Here is a 16,372-nt window from a genome sequence, read left to right as displayed (position 1 = left end):
CTTTTCTGGCATGGAGAGCAGGTGTGACACATTAATCTCACACTGTGAAAAGAATAGAGTCGCTAAATAAATACTTTGTCTCAGAACTTTCAATGCTCCAATGCCTGTTACCATGAACCTCGTGTCTCTCCCCCATCTCCTCCACTCGCAAGTGGGAGGTACTGAAGAAGTACAAATTGGAAACGCAACTCCTATCATCTGACAAGTTATCTCAAAAGATCAATAACCATTCTCAAATCTGAATGGTAAATATGAAGCCGCTGTAAAGACCTAATTAGCATAGCTGACCATAAAGACAGGAAACAAAATTTGCAGCCCAACTCATGGAGAACTGGAAATGGTCACACAAAATGATATGGCATTTGGGGAGATGGACACAAATTCTTACTTTTTTGTGACCCCAAGCAGGAATTAGATGCATGTAAGTCAATAGGATGTTCATATGCATCAGAAAGACAACAATACTTGTAGATGGACAGAAAATGTCACCAAGAACAAAGCGTGTTTTTAAAACAGGAAGTGTGTACGAGCAGGTCCTTCTCTACAGCCCATCTGTGCAACCTATCAATACCCAAGAAGGTACAACTATTGTAACTATTACAAAATGATCAAAAACCGTTTAAAAGCGGAACAGAGCATTTGTAACAGCGAATTTATGTTTGTGTACCCATAATTCTAAAGCTATTCCTTTGGCGTTAAAGTGCCATTTTCTCAGAAGCAAATACCTACAATTTAGGAGGAAAACTGCAGTGACCCTCAAGTGCTGGAAAAAACGGTTATGGAGCTGCTGAGCTCACAACTCAATCATCAATGTGGCGAGACATAATCGTGGCTTAACATGTGGTGTGTGTGAGAAAGTCTATCCCAAAGAAGTGATTTTGGTGCCTAAACAGGAGTGTAAAATGATGAATTGAAGGGTAAAAAAAAACAATGGCACCTGGCAGAACATAACACTGGGTGTTCGAGATTAAAGTCAGGGTCACAGCCTCTCTCTCGCCCTTACACACACGCAAAATAAAAAGGAAAAGTAGTGTGCAAGAACTAAACATAGATATGCAAGTTATTGCAATGTGGGATTTTTGTTCAAATTAAACAGGGCCAGTTTAGTTGGCTCTCAGTTGTACAGAGAGTACAGAATTTCCATATAAAAATATCAAGTAAATTTTAAGATAGCAAGCCATTATTTTTCTGTTGAATATTGTCATTTAATCATCTTTATATGTATAATTGTATGTTACGGTGGCTATAAATATGAATAATTTATTCTAAAAAGAATTAACAGTTGCAGTTTTGTGAATCTTATTAGAGAGACGGGCTGAAAACGCTCGAGTCTGACTCGAATTCTCTTTTAGGTTTAACTGAGCACTAGAGACACAGTCATCATTGGTTTCGTCTCTGTATGACTTTATGGTGATCGTGGCGGTGGGAGATCAGAGTCAAGTGCAACAGCGTTAATATTCTTTTCAGACGACTTGATGCAGAGCCTCGTGAGAGCCAGCCTCAGCCTTCCCAATGAAAAGAACAGAGCTTTTCAAGGAACGCTGCAGATAAACAAGCAAACCCTCTGACAATCGAGCAGTCGGGAGCAACGCTGCTTCGAAACGTCAACTCCAACATGAAGGTGGTCAAGGTCCTACAGCACTAAGGGCATACAAACGGGCAAAGAGGCGGAGAAATAGCCTATACAGTTCCAAAAGAAAACAAAAAAGTAAATGATTACAAACAAAGAGAAGCTCAGAATCAATCCAAATTCAAAATCTACTTGATGTCACAAGCAGTCTAATGACATGGTTTTTTTGCCGCCTGAGCTCAAAGCGAATCTATGTGATCTCCAGCTTTAAATAGAGTGGACTCTCATTATGCAGAGAGAAGTGCCGGGTGAGTCACAGCTACTCTCCTCGTTGTTGCGTCTGGAGGTGAGTGGGTAGATCAACCTTGTACTCAGACATGCTTTTGATTCAACAAAGATTCTCCTCTCACAAGTGCAACTGGTAAGACAACACAATGGTATGTCCTTTTGTTTCCTGGTATGCTTGGGGAAAAAAAAAAAACACCAATGCACAATCAAAAAATGCTTTTGCAGCTGGAATACTTGCACAAAACGGGGCAATATGAATTAAAATCAAATACATGAGAAGAAAAGAGTTCTGCGGAAGAAGCCACGTTTTACAGAATACTTTGCTCCAGCTGCCTAAGTCTATTTCAGTCTGTGCCACATGCCAAAAGCATCTCCGTTGCCGTATGTAGCCACCACAAGAAAAAGAAAACCTTTCACAACCCCCAAAAATCGGATATCTTACGTATGAGATAAGGAGCGGTCTGCACTTCCAGATCCTTTTCTTTGCTGCTTGTTTTCTGCCATGGTCCAAAAGAAGTATGAGAACTTGGCATCACGTCCAAAAAGAAATCTTCCTCTGTGGAATTCCGTCACCCACCCCCAGACGATGGGGAAACACCCCTCGCGGGAGCTCACAGTGCAATCAGGAAAAACAAAGTTTTCAGACAAGGTCCTCCTCAACTTCCTTGCATCTCCTGTCTGATGTTGGGAAGCAGATTCATGAGAGAGACTCGCGTCTCTACGGAGAGGACTGGGGGAAGTCGTCGTACATCTGGTAGCCAGATGGCTTAAGTATAGCTCCCTTTCACAGGGACAGGCTATACACTGTTGACTCTCCTACTATCCAGAGGGCATAACAAGGGGGAAACACTGAAATAACAATCCAATAAATTGGTCAGTAAACAAAGTCATCTTCAAATATTTTTGAAGGTTTTCCTTTTCTAACTTATAGCATTTAATGGACCGATCATTCACTGCCATCATTAGCTGCCATCAAAAGTCTGCAATTTTTGACAAACTTTCTAGCAAAATCTGCAAAAACAGAATGACAGTTTCAGCTATAAAAAACTGCATTTCTGGAAGATTTATGCTGTACAGACGCTGTGAAGTCTCTGAGGATTTGAGCTGCTCGATGATTTAAACTGACTAAAATGAACAAAAAAGAAAAAAAAATAAGCACAATAAGATTTTTTTTTTAAAAAGTCTTCTTTTCTCGTCCCCTTAATTTTTGTATTTAATTTTAACAACATTCTTGTCTTGTGCATTCCCCACAGTATAGAGTCCTTACAAAGCAACATGTCTGTCACTTGAAGGACATTTAATCAGTAGGTTTGCTTCACCCACCACCACAGTCATGCATGATAATATGCATGTTTCTATGTGGCTCAGCAGCAAGCGATAAAGCATAAAACACTCTCGCAACAGATTTTTATATTATCCTCATCCACTCACAAGAACGTCCTATAGCTTATCCCATGTGGTTATTTGTGAAACAGGCTGCCTGGTACTTCCTGATGCTTCAGTTTTACAAGCCTCCTGAGGAAATGTCACATTACAAATGCTGTACAACAGACAACAGCTTTCTGACTGAAACCGGCCAATCAGAGAGCCATCTCTGCCTTACCTTACAGGCTGTCAGCTCTGCTGCGAGACCATGGTGCAAACAGGCTTTGGTACGCAAGATCCTGCTACACACACACAAGACCGACTCCTAAGCAACACTGACTTCAGCCAGGCACAACCTGCTCTAGCAGGCGGGGTGGAGGCCTGAGTAGAAATAGCTCCCAGCCATAAACATCCTCCTGATGAACCAATCGAGGCGGCTCATCAGAGAGGCTGTTTATCCCACATGTGAGCTGGAGTAGTGCTGCACTGTGGACTACGAGGTCTCAACTGACAATGCAGGAAAACAATGCGAAGAGTAAATGACCGGACAAACAAAACAACAGAAAAAGAAACCCAAAAAAAATGGACCACCTCGTTTTCACCCTTGTGTGTTTGTGTACGTGACTGTCAGCCAGGCCGTGAACAGTTGCTCAATGTTTGTGCCAGTTGCACTGACACTTAAATTCGGTGATGGCACGGTCATATTAAGACTATGGAAACTAGAACCTCCTGCCAGCCAACCAGCATTGGTCCATTGAGGACTGGCCCATTTAAATTCAGCCGGTGTCCCAACTTTGCTGTAGCAACGTCTTTAAACAAAAGGGTCTGAGTGCAGACAGGAAGGAGCTTGCAGCTGCAGGATGCATCTGTTGGTGGCCCCGAGGAAGGATGCAGAGCACTCTTCATTCACAAGAGATGCAGGAGTTTGAGAGAGATGGGTATCGGGTTTGTAGCACATCGGAGATCTATCAACACAACTTCCCTTATCAAAGTTGAGAAAGGAGCAGCAAGTGTGGCAGCAAAACCCACAAAAGACTCCAAATTCAATGCAGTTTGCTTAATTGGCAAGGTTGCTCATCTAATTCAAAGATCCTGCTGGTCTCCATGGAAGCCACTTGTTCAGTCTGACAATGTAAGGTCTGAAAGCCTATTGGTTGCACAAAACCAACAAAAGCCACAGAATTGGATGACAACAACATGTTTAACCATGCAGCTTTAAATGTATTCACCAATGTATTTGAATAAGAAAAGAAATGCACGGAAGAATGTGTGGTAGACCCTTAAACCTATTTTAATATTCTTGTCTTTCATAATTACACAAAGTTGCACAGATCAACAAAAACCACTCAGTACAACCCTGTCACCCAGCAAAAAGGAAGTCTGAGCACACCTTCACGGGAAATTCTCAGTTGTACTTTCTGTAACTTCCTCGCTGCAGCTGAACACATATTTCTCCAGTGAGGTTAAAGGTTACAAAGAGGCATGATTCCACAGGACATTGTTATAGTTCCTAAGCTAAATATCAGATCTGCCCGGAAATGAGCTCAGCTCTTTGCAAAAAAAAAATCTTTTTTTTTTTCTTTTCTTCTTCCTTTCAACTGTTCCAAAAACTTCATTGTGAATTTTTGTCAACTTACAGCTCTAATGTTTGTTTTTGTCCTCAACAAATCACCCTGCAATCTGCTCAGAAAGAGACTGTGGCAAATAGAAACCAGGCGATGCCATTGTTCAACAATGTCATTTCCAAATCTGGTCAAGACACGAGAAACTAATTTTGCACTGCAAAATCAAATGATTGCACAAACTGACAAAAAGAGAACTCACGGAAAGGCACCTTTTTTCAAGTAAAAACTGCAAAAATCTGCTGGAGTTGAGACAAAAACGCAACATGCTACTGCAGCTTTCTGACATAAATCACAGGAATAACCATTACTCCTCTACATTCTTGGTTTAATCACAGCTCGACTTCTAAAAAGGGCATCCAGTTCTAATTTTAAAATCCCTGCCTGTAATTTTTTTCATGTTAAGACGGCAATTTTATCCCTCTATGATTTCAAGGCTGCAGCAATGTGGCTTTTTTTTTTTTTTCTAAACCCCAGTATCCGACCACAATGCTCTGTCAGCGCCACCAGGCCAACTGACTGATTTTGATATGTCACACCCTTCAGAAGCTGTCCCTCTGCCTCCACAGACAGATTTTACAGTGATACGTTAACATGCTTTCTCTCACCTGCCACTAAACCCTGGAAACTGGAAAGTGGTTTTTGCCCTCTATAATGGATTGACTCAATTTTAACAAGAAGATTGAAAAATATGTTAACATTTTTGAAGTCATGCAAGGTTAAGTCTAAAGTAAATTTGCTGTAAGCATCTGACAATGTATGAGATTTTCTGACATACCCTTTAGGCGCAAATTGATAAGAAAAAATGTCCAGCAAACACAAGACTACAGCAGGAGTCAGGCATCATACACCAGATAAGTACAACAACTATACCTGACGTTCGGCTGTTCAGTCCACCATCCGGGAGGTGCACAAGTCTCAGAGGAATTACAAAATAGAAAATAGTGAGTTAAAAATAATCAAACTGACAGCTCTCCAGCAGACAACCCGTCTCAGTTACACATCCTCGCTGGCATCTCTCTGTCTGATTTGTGTGGCAATCTGTCTCTGCCTGCTGATCAAACTACAGCGGACGGCAGTATCGCATCATTAGCGAGTCCTTATAAAGCGAGTCAATGGACGTGTCCTTCAGTGAGGACAGATCCCAGGCAGCCACTCAGCAGCAGCAGCAGCAGAAGGCAGAGAGGGAGGCACAGCTCTCCGTCAGACCTTTAGATGTGTGAAGGCATGCTCCCTTGTTGGTTGTCTGTTACTTTTTTGTATGCATCCCCTGTGCATAAGGTGCAAAGCTTCTCATGCGTGCCAAGATTTTTGTGCATGTGTGTCAAAAAAGTGTGCGTCTGTGTGTAAGGAGGATGTGGGGGCGGGCCTTGAGAGGCTTACTCATCATCCACCTCACTATCCAATCACTACCACAGCCTCCGGGCAGCACAATACCCTCCACACATGGCAATATTTTTTAACTGCTGCATCAAACACATACAACCTTCGCTTATCAAACGTATCGCTATCAGCTGCAGCAGTTAACCCTCACTGACTGGGTATAATGTGAACCTGCCGGTAGGCTGACGATCTCTAATAACTGCACACAGATGACATCACATAAGCCTAATTCACTACAATGCTCTAATTACTCCATTCATTAGCAGTTAACACATGCCACGTTGAAGGCAAACAGGCTTACAGCTGGGCAAATACTTAGATTTAAGCCCGAGGTTCAGCTGCGAATAGCTGTGGGATGTACTGCTTGTAACCTAACTTCACACCAGCTCCTAATGCAATGGGTGGACCCAAGCTAATGTCATCTGCCTTCAAATTACCTGCGCATACAAAAAAATGTATGAAAAAAAAAAAAAAAATCCCAGATAAACTCGTAACAGATTACGTATTTAAAGCTGGAATAACGTAACGAAAAAAAGCCAACAACATCCGGGTTATCTTTTGAGATAGGCGGCCTGTGAGAATATTGTCTTACAAAAGTACTTGTAATCAACAATCTCTCACAAGATAATGTTCACATTAAGCTCGTTTGCAAAAGTGGCAAGCAATTTTCGAGATATGGATGTAAAAATCTAGGGCTGCCACACCTGTTCCTTCCTTCCTGCAGCAGTGCAGGCCAAGACTCTGAAGTTCTTGCAACAACATAAATGTGAAACTAAACCCTCCCATGGCCCACAAACATCAGAACATGAATGAATCAGTCCATGAAGTGAGAAGTCATAAATAAGATTTTGATTCTCCAGAAAGATCTCATGAGGGCAAAACCAAATGCACGGAGAAGACGTTGTGCAAGTGTAAAAATACAGAAATTAAATGCATTTAATCAAGTGCCTTAAAATGACTCTGCACCTTGTATGTACTCTGACAGCTTTACTTCCTTCCACTTTGAGGGGAAAAAAAGACAGATCATAAAATAGTAAAATTTGGAGAAAGAGGATGTTCTTTGACAGACTTAATTAAACATCCTCTCTGCTTAATGTCCCAAATGGAAAAAGAGCGTAAGCCTTATATCGCCTGTCTTGTCTAAATCCTCTCGGCCTGGTGTCCATCTTACCAACACAGAGACAATTTGTCAAAAGGCCTTGTAAGAGCAACAGGAAAGAGGGAGACAGCAGAGGAAAATCACATTTCATTTCACCTGTGCCAAAAGTTCATCTCCCAAGAGCACTCAGAGCATGATAAAGTATTATCTCTGGTGGATTTTCATTGTGGAATCATTCTTCTCGCAGGACGGAGGCACTGCTGCCAAATCATTTTTCCTTTTCTTGTCAAGTTAAAAATACAACAGCAACTCACAGGACGATCACATCAGAATTAATCACAGGGCATGTTTTGGGGGTGGGGGGGGGGGGGGGGGGTAAAAATGTTCTCGTGTCCAGTGATCAAATATGACATCTTGTGGTAAAAATGATCCACTGCACTTAGCGTGCACAGGGACTCGAATGTGGAGCTATGATAAATATTTCAACTCCAATCATGTGTTTATACCTTGACTTAACAAAACATAACATTTGCAAAAAAATATGTTACATATTTTATTTTTTTTTAAATCAACAACAAAAGAAAAAACAAACACAGATGCCTTGGTTTCCACCAGCAACCCCAGGTTAACCATTCATATCTAAACCTGGGCTGATGGCATGACACATCAGAGTATGTTTCACTTTTTTTTTCTCCCTTATCTCCAACTGAGACTATTAAATCTCCTTTGAGCCTCTTATCAAGATAAACCTAGAGTATAGCTCAATCATTTATCATCCAGCTGCTCACTCAGTGAGGAGTTTCGTGCTCTCGCTCTTGATTAATGGTGATGTTCACAGTTTGATGCAGGCTCTCACTTAAAAAGCGCCCGTTTCGGTCTTTCCCCAGGACTTAAGGTAAAGTGATATGCCTACAGGAGACCAGTCCCAGGCGGACGGGCCTAATCAAACAAAAGCCAGGGCAACAGTACAATACATCAAAGGGCATCATGAGCTTTGTCTTACTTCACTAGAGGCTTCTCACACTGGTAGTGTCCCATTTCATCAATGCTGATCATAAATATGGGCATATCTACTATGACCAAATACCTGACCAAGAATAACTGGTGCAGTGCACTGATTAACAAATCGAAGCAACAAAAATACCTTTTTTATTTCTTCCTGTGAGCTGATGAAGCATATGTTGCCAATATGAGTATGTTTCATGTCACTACAGTCAAATGGTCAATACAACCTAACAGTAAACAAAGGTTAGAGGTTTCTTTTGTGCCGTCTCTGTTGTTTTGGGGGTGTTACTACGTCTCGGAGCACTCTTTCCTCATGAGTGCACATTCACGGCTTGCAGAAGTAGATGCGTCACGTAACCCACACAGATCACCAAACAGTTCGCCAGTCGATTGCACTGCGGTTTACAGGGAAGCCAAGTGCTCTGTCGCATTCATTCACAAGAAGCTACACACCGTGACGTGGCCATCTAAATAACAGTTCGAACTGGCATGTTTGTGCAATGGGTTTTTGCTCAGGAGTAAGCTGCAACTACAAGATCGCAGTCTGCCCAGCAAACGCTTTCATCACCGCCTGTGGCCAAATCAGCAGATGCGGTGCACAATAAAGTTAAAAGCATGGAGGGGAGTGGGGTGCCAAGCACATGCATGCCCCATCAACCACGCAAGCGCTTCACATCATACAAAAAAAAAAAAAAAAAAAAAAACACCCTTCGTTGCTTAATTTTTGCTCAAGTGCAAATCCAAGACATGCGTATCAAGACTGTTGAGATTTTGGCGGAGTGTTAGCGTCCAAAAGGGAATAAATGTCCACTTTTAGGCTGCCGTGGCTCGTGTAACAAGAGCCGTAAACTTTCAAGCGACTCACCATTTCAGCACACGGTCGGTGAAAAGGCGTCTTGAGGAAACATGTTTACGGAGCTCGCGTCGTATGGCGCGAGGGACGTAACTGATGTGCAGAGCTTTGAGTTTATATCAATGAAAATGGGGTGGGAAAAAAACAGTCCTTTCTCGGGAAATTCACAAGGAAAGGGATCTCGCTATGTGGATACAGATAGACGGCGCATGCGCGGGCAGTGGTCATCCACTGATGCTCTCGACAAAGTAGAAAACAGAACATCCTTGTTGGAAATAGGCCTACTCAAAAGGTTAAAGGTACTCTGCATCCTTAGAGTCCGGAATTTTATGGTATTGCGTAATCGCAGTGTATTTCAAATGTATATGTGAACATCATGAGAACCAAAAGCACCAACAGTATGTTCACTGATAACTGAAAAGTGATCAGAAATAAATTGAGAAGTTGTGTGTGAACAGTGAGTTTCACCAGTTAACGTAAGGAAGTCAAATCTGAAAAAGAGATATGGTGGACGTTTCCTGTTTAATTTTACCCTTTTCTGATAATGTGTCAGAGGTCAATAGGCTACAATGTTTTCACTGACTTTTTTTTTTCGTGGTAGGCCTCACTTATCCCTAGATTCATCTTTTATCTTTATGCACTTGTCGCACAAGCAACTCTGTTGTGTAACTATGAACTAAACACGTGTTATCCTATTATTTGAAATAGATAAATTTCAAGTCCATCACTGGGGTTTAATTGTAGGCCAAGTAAATTTACTTAAGAGCTGTTCAAAGATGTTTGTTCTATATTTGAGTATCTTAATTTATGCTAATTTCTTATGTGACTCCACACTATTCCAGATGGAACATTATACGTTTTGCTCCACCACATGCTGATTCCTTACATGAGATTCGGACTAACCTAAACCTATGTGATACAATGAATGATACAAACTAATACACAACTGATAAACAGCAACTTAGGTCACCTGGCTGGATATAAAATGAGACAACGTTACCTCAGCTGTCTATCATGATGTGCCACTTGCATGTTAAATCTATCCTTATTATTACTAGTCCGTGATAATAGAGTACTTTTATATGAGAAATTAAAACTTAAATTTATTCTAATGACTAAGTATTTTCAGACTATTGCTTCCCTCTCTCCACCAGTAAAGTTCATTTTATGTAAGAACAGTCCTTTTAAAACTGACCACGGAGCAAAGTTTTCGCATTTGTTTTTGTTTTTTATCATGTTAAAGTGTTTTGCCATTTCATTAGTCTGTGTCTAATATGCACGGTTGCTCATTGTTGACTCCTTATAGTCCATTTCAGGTGTCATTTAATAGACAACATAACATTACGGGGAAAGCTTAACAAGCAGCCTAAGCCAAGTAGCTGAAACAAAGTATCCAAGGATGCCCAAAGAACATGGCGCAAACAAAACGCTGCGGCCCGTGTAAACACTCACCCAGCCGCCTCATTACCAACTGAATAGATGATGAGCTGCCAGGTAACAAGTCTTGAGGACACATGTCAATTTCCTTTAATGTTCTCAGCTACTTGTTAAACATGAAAGTGGGTGGGTGAGGGTATATAAGACACCCATAATCTCCCTGTAGAGGAGTTTGTCATTAACCGGCTGAAATCATGCGCTCAGTAGACGCTCTGGGTGTTGCGCTACACGCATCGTTGCTGGTGCTGCTGGCCCATGGGATTCATAAATCCAGAGATGGAGTTAACATGAAGTTCCACCCTTTTTCCGCGGTGGACCGATCAACCGGGCATCATCTGCCAACATATATGATGCATCTTTACAGGAATTTCAAGTCAAATTTATCCAGGCCTTTGGATATAATGGAGCATGACGCGGCAAAGCAAGCGGACACAGTGAAGAGCATGATGGCGAAAAGTAAGACCTGCTTTATTATTTTGAACATATGGTTACATTTGAACCATAATGTCAATGTATTTTAAACGAGTCACTGTATTTTCATATTAGAGTCTCGTAGCTGATTTCAGATTTGGCCACCTCTGGCATTTCAAGACCCTCTCGAATGTACGATTTCTTTTTTGTTGGCTCAAGTGTTGCCCTGTCACTGCGTGCCAGACGACCTCAGAGGGCTTCAATCCACATCCCGCTCAGGGGGTGAATAACCATGCAAGGATCAGCGTGTGAAAAGGCCGGTTTTTGGTCTAATTCTCAAAGCAAACCTCTTTTTTCTTAAATAGGTGATGTTGATTAGGTACCTCGCCAGACATCCCCCTACACAAATCTGTTGTTGGGTCAAATCAACAACTGCCCTTAGTTCTTTTTCACACTTGGTCTGATTAGATTAGAGCTCGGGATTTAATGGTGGCACAAGCAAACCAACGCGAGACAACCCTCCCTGCTGCTGAATTAAATTTCACATGCCTGCAAGGTGTTAGAGTTATTACCTATTTGTTTGACTGAGGATATGCAGAAGCCAGGTCATGCAGGGTTGTGTTAAATGATTGGTTTCGGCTCGGTGTTAGGTTTGAGTGGATTAATAAGGAGGACGGTTTGCACTTTTGATCAAGAGCCAGACTCAATTGGCCGATGCACTGGACAATACACGGGTTAAATGTTTTAAATGCTTTAATCCTGCAGATTAATTTGAACCACGCCTGTTCATTGAATTACAATGAGGCTCATTAGAGATGTGGGCACAGTGCATGTAGTGAACATTCACAGAATTAGTTATATTTCTGAAGCACCTTTTGTATTTATTAACTAATGTCATGCTCAAGTATCATGATCTCAGGATGTACAGAAGGTTGACTGATTAAAAGGAACATGCTATTCATTGAGCTCCACAGTGAAGGTGATCCAATGGCTTTGTTATACTGTGGGGGTATTTTGCTGGGTTTGGGTCCCTTCAGAGGGCTGAATCACAGCAAATCAATATAAAGTTCTTCCTATCTTTTAAAATTACTGCCGTAGTGGGAGTTGTCTTTTCCAGGATGACAGTGGCTCCATCATAGGGCACAAGTTAGACAAGTTATATGAAAATGATGTGAATCGGCTTTCACAATCATGAATATTCTTTTAAGGAATGAATACTACTTCTTACTAAGACTCTTGGTACTGTTTTTCCCCTTTCATTGGCCACTTCTCTTTTCAAACTTAGTGACCACTCTGTATCTGCCTTGTACCAGTTTATAATGATTTTAAAGCTCTGTGTAAAACTATACTGCCCGGCCAAATAAGTCACCACCTGGATCTTTGAAAACTACTGCAGTGATTAATACCTTTCAGCTGGCAACAAGCTATTTAACTCTAACAGATGCACTGAGTAACCTCACTGTATCCTTCATCGGGTTTAGATTGTGAAAGACTGGTTCAGGGATTTTGAGGCATCATTTTCTCACTCGGATTGGCTACTATAAAGTCCAGACCTTAACACCACTGAGAATCTTTGGAATGTGTTGGGCAAAGACTTTTTGCAGAGCTCCCTCTCTCCCATCATCAATACAAGATCTTGGCAAAAATGAATGCAACTTCTGGCAGAAATAAGGATTGTGACTCTCTATTTGGTTATCGAAATTCTATCATGGTGAATGCGCACTGTAAATCATATGTAAGTTTTGCCCGACAATATATTTAAATGTGTGACCATTTTATCTTGCCAGGCAGTGTGCATAAATAGTACGGTATGTGTCCTAAATTTATACATTCATGTACTACCTTCACCTGAATATAGAATTTAACAGAATTTAACATTTATTTTTGTAGAATATTTTCAAAAATGTTGCATCTTACTCTTCCACTGGGGCTTACTAGCACTGGGTCAGTTCATGCGTACCAGCAGCTTATTGTGATTTTTATACAATTCATGGCTTTAGCATAATGCTTAGTGATATTAAACTGTTATACAATGTGTATTGTGTGCAATTCAGTTTTCCTAATTGTTTTGTTTTCACTACTTCAGGTTTGATGCACAGACAAGGGCACTGGGTGGCCACTTTTGATCTACATGCCCTGCTGGCTGACAAACACATCCAGGCAGCAGAGCTTAGAATCAGGCTTCCTCGGACACAAAGTGCTTCCAACATCACCGTGGAGGTGTATCACCAGCAGCAGGAGTTAGTGGGGCGGCTCACTCCATCATCATTGGTCACTTCATCACAGAGCTGGAAGGTTTTCAACATGACAAACCCCCTTTTGGGCTGGCTAAGGCAAAAATCAGCAGCGAAAATCCGATACAAAAGAGTGTCAAGACCAAAGAAAATGACAAAGAGAAAGAGAGGCCTCTCTATTGCAGATCCGCCTGTTTCTGTTGTGAGCTCGAGAAAGGAGCAGGGCGTGAGTGACCAGGCCTTGCTGGTTGTCTTCTCACACACAGGGTTTGATGAGAACTCAAAGGCTAAAGCAAGCTTGCTCCATACAGCTGAGCAATCCAAGTTCTTGTCCCCTGCTGAAATCAAAAGGGTCCACTGGCCAAAGAGGCGAAGGAGCAAACGGGGCCAGAGAGAACAAACAGCGAGAAGCCTGCAGGTGTTCAAGAGAACGGGTGAAAAACCTCTCTGTCACAAAGTTGACCTGCATGTCGACTTTAATCAAATTGGCTGGGGGTCCTGGATCATCTTTCCTAAAAGATACAATGCCTACCGCTGTGAGGGTTCCTGCCCTGGACCTCTGGGAGAAGACCTAAATCCAACAAATCATGCTTACATGCAGGTAAGTTTTTATTTAACCCAGTTGAGGCTTTTTTTCTGTGGATTTGTCGTAACTTGTTCATGATGTTAGTTTGATGTGTAAGAGGATTAAACTGCTATGTGTGAGTGAACAGTGTTTCACCACTTTGTGACACGAATGGGAGATATTGATCTTGACCTACAGTGTTTTTATTTAATCACTAATCATGGTTACATGCGTAATTGTCAAGCTTAGATTATACCCTGACTTGGCCATTTAATGGGACTACCGTCCTTGATCCAGTATACATGCATGGGAGCGTAATCAAGTTATTTACTGAAGTATGTCCGACTCTTTAACGTTGCGGACTGTGTGAGAAAAGGTTTAAGACTTTCTGCCTCTTCTAATTTTCTCTGTGGGTGATCATCGTACCTGTAAGTAGAGCCTAATTTACGGCACAGATGTTTTCCTTAAGTTATGTGAATGAAGATTTTGTCAGATGATGCTGTGGTTATAAAATCAGGATTTTATCAGTGACAGTCTGGAAATGCTATAAGTGACTGCAAGCTTACATCTGGTCATACTTGTTAGCTTTTCAACCCCAATTTCTGATGTGTGTAACCATGTGACAAAGGACGGGTTAGGGTTAGGTTGAATACGTGAATGATTGCAGCTTTATTGGGAATTTGGTTGTAGCAATATGGACCTCAACCTTTACTAGTTTTACAAAAGGATGGAACTCTGGGACATGTGTGGAGAACCGAGGGCTATTTGAGTTTAGTTGAGTGTATACATGTCGTTTGAACCTTAGCTCAGTTTTGAGAGGCTTGATCCTGTACGATTTCAGTTGAACTAACATGTTTACATACATCATAAAAGGAGAAAGATGAAGCCATAACACTGCAAATTTACAATTTGTTAAAAATAAAATAGAAAGAGACATGACGATTAGTCAGTTAATGAATAACAGAAAAATACTCAGCAACTCTGTAAAAAATGATTGCTTTACTAATTCTTCTGGCAGAAAAAACAAATATTTCACAGTTTCAGCTTTTCACCTGTGAAGATTTGATGCTTTCCATTGTAATGTCTAGTAAGAAAATGATTATCTTTGTGTTTCAGGCCCCTGATCACATTAGAATTCACAGTTTGAGTGGCCTATTTTCCGATGCTTTTAGATACAATGATTAATAAAAATACTCTCAGAAACATTCATAGGCTTAAAGTTGAAAAACTAAACAGAAACAAAGTCTTCTGCTGGTTCAGTCTTTTTCTTTTGAAATGATCTATGGCATTATAATTGGCAAAAATCCTCTTTTTTTTGTATCTTCTATTTTTAGAGTCTACTGAAGCATTACCATCCTGAGCGTGTGGTACCAGCGTGTTGCGCTCCGACCAAAATGAGCCCACTGAGCATGTTGTACTATGAGAATGGAGAAATGCTCCTTCGACACCACGAGGACATGATCGTGGATGAGTGTGGCTGCCAGTGACAGATAACACCACCTCCGGGCATGAACCGTGTTGCGGAGCAGCGTTGCATGTGCTGTGAAGAAGCGAAGCGATTTCTGAAAAACAAAAAGAAAACACTTAGCCAGAAGGAAAAAGCTCTTTGATATTTGTCACTGTGCACTATTGCGTCCGATCTGAGTGCAAAGACACGAGTTTTAATTTGTGATGAGGACTATGGTTTGTAAGGAGGACAATATTATTTTAAAATGTGCTGAAATAGAAACTCAGTAATGGCAGTGAGCTATTGATACAATTCAGTGTGGAGTTTATTCTCTGTAATTTATCAGTTTAATCTGTGTAAAAATGAAATGGCAATGTTGTTTAATATTCCAGCACTGTTTTATTGTACACTACCATTTGTGTCACTATAAACAAATGTATATTTATTGTAAATATAGAAAAATGTATTTATGTTCATTTTGTGCACTGAATAGGTATCTTTTTATGTTTTGGCATTTTGGTAAAGGGATTTTATATTGTGGTAAGTCATGAACATTGGCATGAAAAAAAAATTGGTCAAAAATTCTCTAACTCTGAGTTGTACAACTATTACACCAACCTTGCTTGGAAGTTTTAAAAAAATGTTTCACCTTTATCCTTATGTGAACACTAACAGATGTTTTTACCAAGGGACAATAAAGTTTTGTCATTGTGCAATACAGTACACATCCCCACTCCGATCGCTGGTTTATCTGGAATATGTATAATACAAAAGAACTGTGACACTGAAAGAGAGACTTCTAGTTTTTGTGTGTTTCAGTCATCTGCAGTGACTCGTGGCCAAATTCCACGAACATTCAAACTAAAGCATTGTACAGTAGAGGAATATCCAGCAAATGCTGTGAAGTGGCAGTTAGTTCTGACAATGCTGAACTCAGTCCTATTCTTTTAAAGCCAAAGAGCTCATTGTTTTCAAATCCTCAAAAAAAAAAAAAAACACTGACTAACCAGAAATTTGCCAGCATCATAGCAGTGGTCAAACTGGGAGTAGTTGACCTGGATTCAAAGGTAAGACAACATCTTAACTTCCTAAT

General features: G+C 40.9%; 2 protein-coding genes across 7 annotated transcripts in view; one reads left to right on the top strand and one right to left on the bottom strand.

Moving 5' to 3' along the window:
- pald1a (phosphatase domain containing paladin 1a) overlaps nt 1–9,374 on the bottom strand; it is a 61,177-nt gene extending 51,803 nt beyond the window's left edge. For 2 of the 6 annotated variants that reach the window (XM_075457426.1, XM_075457427.1), the window contains exon 1: nt 5,719–6,158. The gene's annotated coding sequence lies outside the window, so the exon portion shown is untranslated. Of the gene's footprint in view, nt 1–2,300; nt 2,325–3,461; nt 3,550–5,718; nt 6,159–9,197 lie in introns of those variants that run through there. The other 4 variants (XM_075457425.1, XM_075457428.1, XM_075457429.1 and 1 more) reach the window with 4 other exon arrangements.
- Nucleotides 9,375–10,816: 1,442 nt separating this feature from the next.
- Nucleotides 10,817–16,185, top strand: ndr2 (nodal-related 2). Its single transcript, XM_075457495.1, has 3 exons — nt 10,817–11,078; nt 13,120–13,868; nt 15,167–16,185. The coding sequence occupies exons 1-3, from the start codon at nt 10,817–10,819 to the stop codon at nt 15,317–15,319; spliced, it is 1,164 nt and encodes a 387-aa protein (XP_075313610.1). The 3' UTR covers nt 15,320–16,185.
- Nucleotides 16,186–16,372: the final 187 nt, after the last annotated feature.

The sequence above is a fragment of the Odontesthes bonariensis genome, chromosome 23 (assembly GCF_027942865.1).
Source record: "Odontesthes bonariensis isolate fOdoBon6 chromosome 23, fOdoBon6.hap1, whole genome shotgun sequence".
In the NCBI taxonomy this organism is placed as follows: domain Eukaryota; kingdom Metazoa; phylum Chordata; class Actinopteri; order Atheriniformes; family Atherinopsidae; genus Odontesthes; species Odontesthes bonariensis.
Note: the sequence above shows the minus strand (reverse complement) of the source record. Positions and strands in the feature narration are given on the sequence as shown.

Excerpts from the sequence above, each read along its gene's own strand:
- ndr2 (XM_075457495.1), top strand. The coding sequence starts at position 10,817 with ATGCGCTCAGTAGACGCTCTGGGTGTTGCGCTACACGCATCGTTGCTG. Across the intron at positions 11,079-13,119 it reads GAAGAGCATGATGGCGAAAA|GTTTGATGCACAGACAAGGG; the intron begins GTAAGACCTGCT and ends TCACTACTTCAG. Across the intron at positions 13,869-15,166 it reads CAAATCATGCTTACATGCAG|AGTCTACTGAAGCATTACCA; the intron begins GTAAGTTTTTAT and ends TTCTATTTTTAG.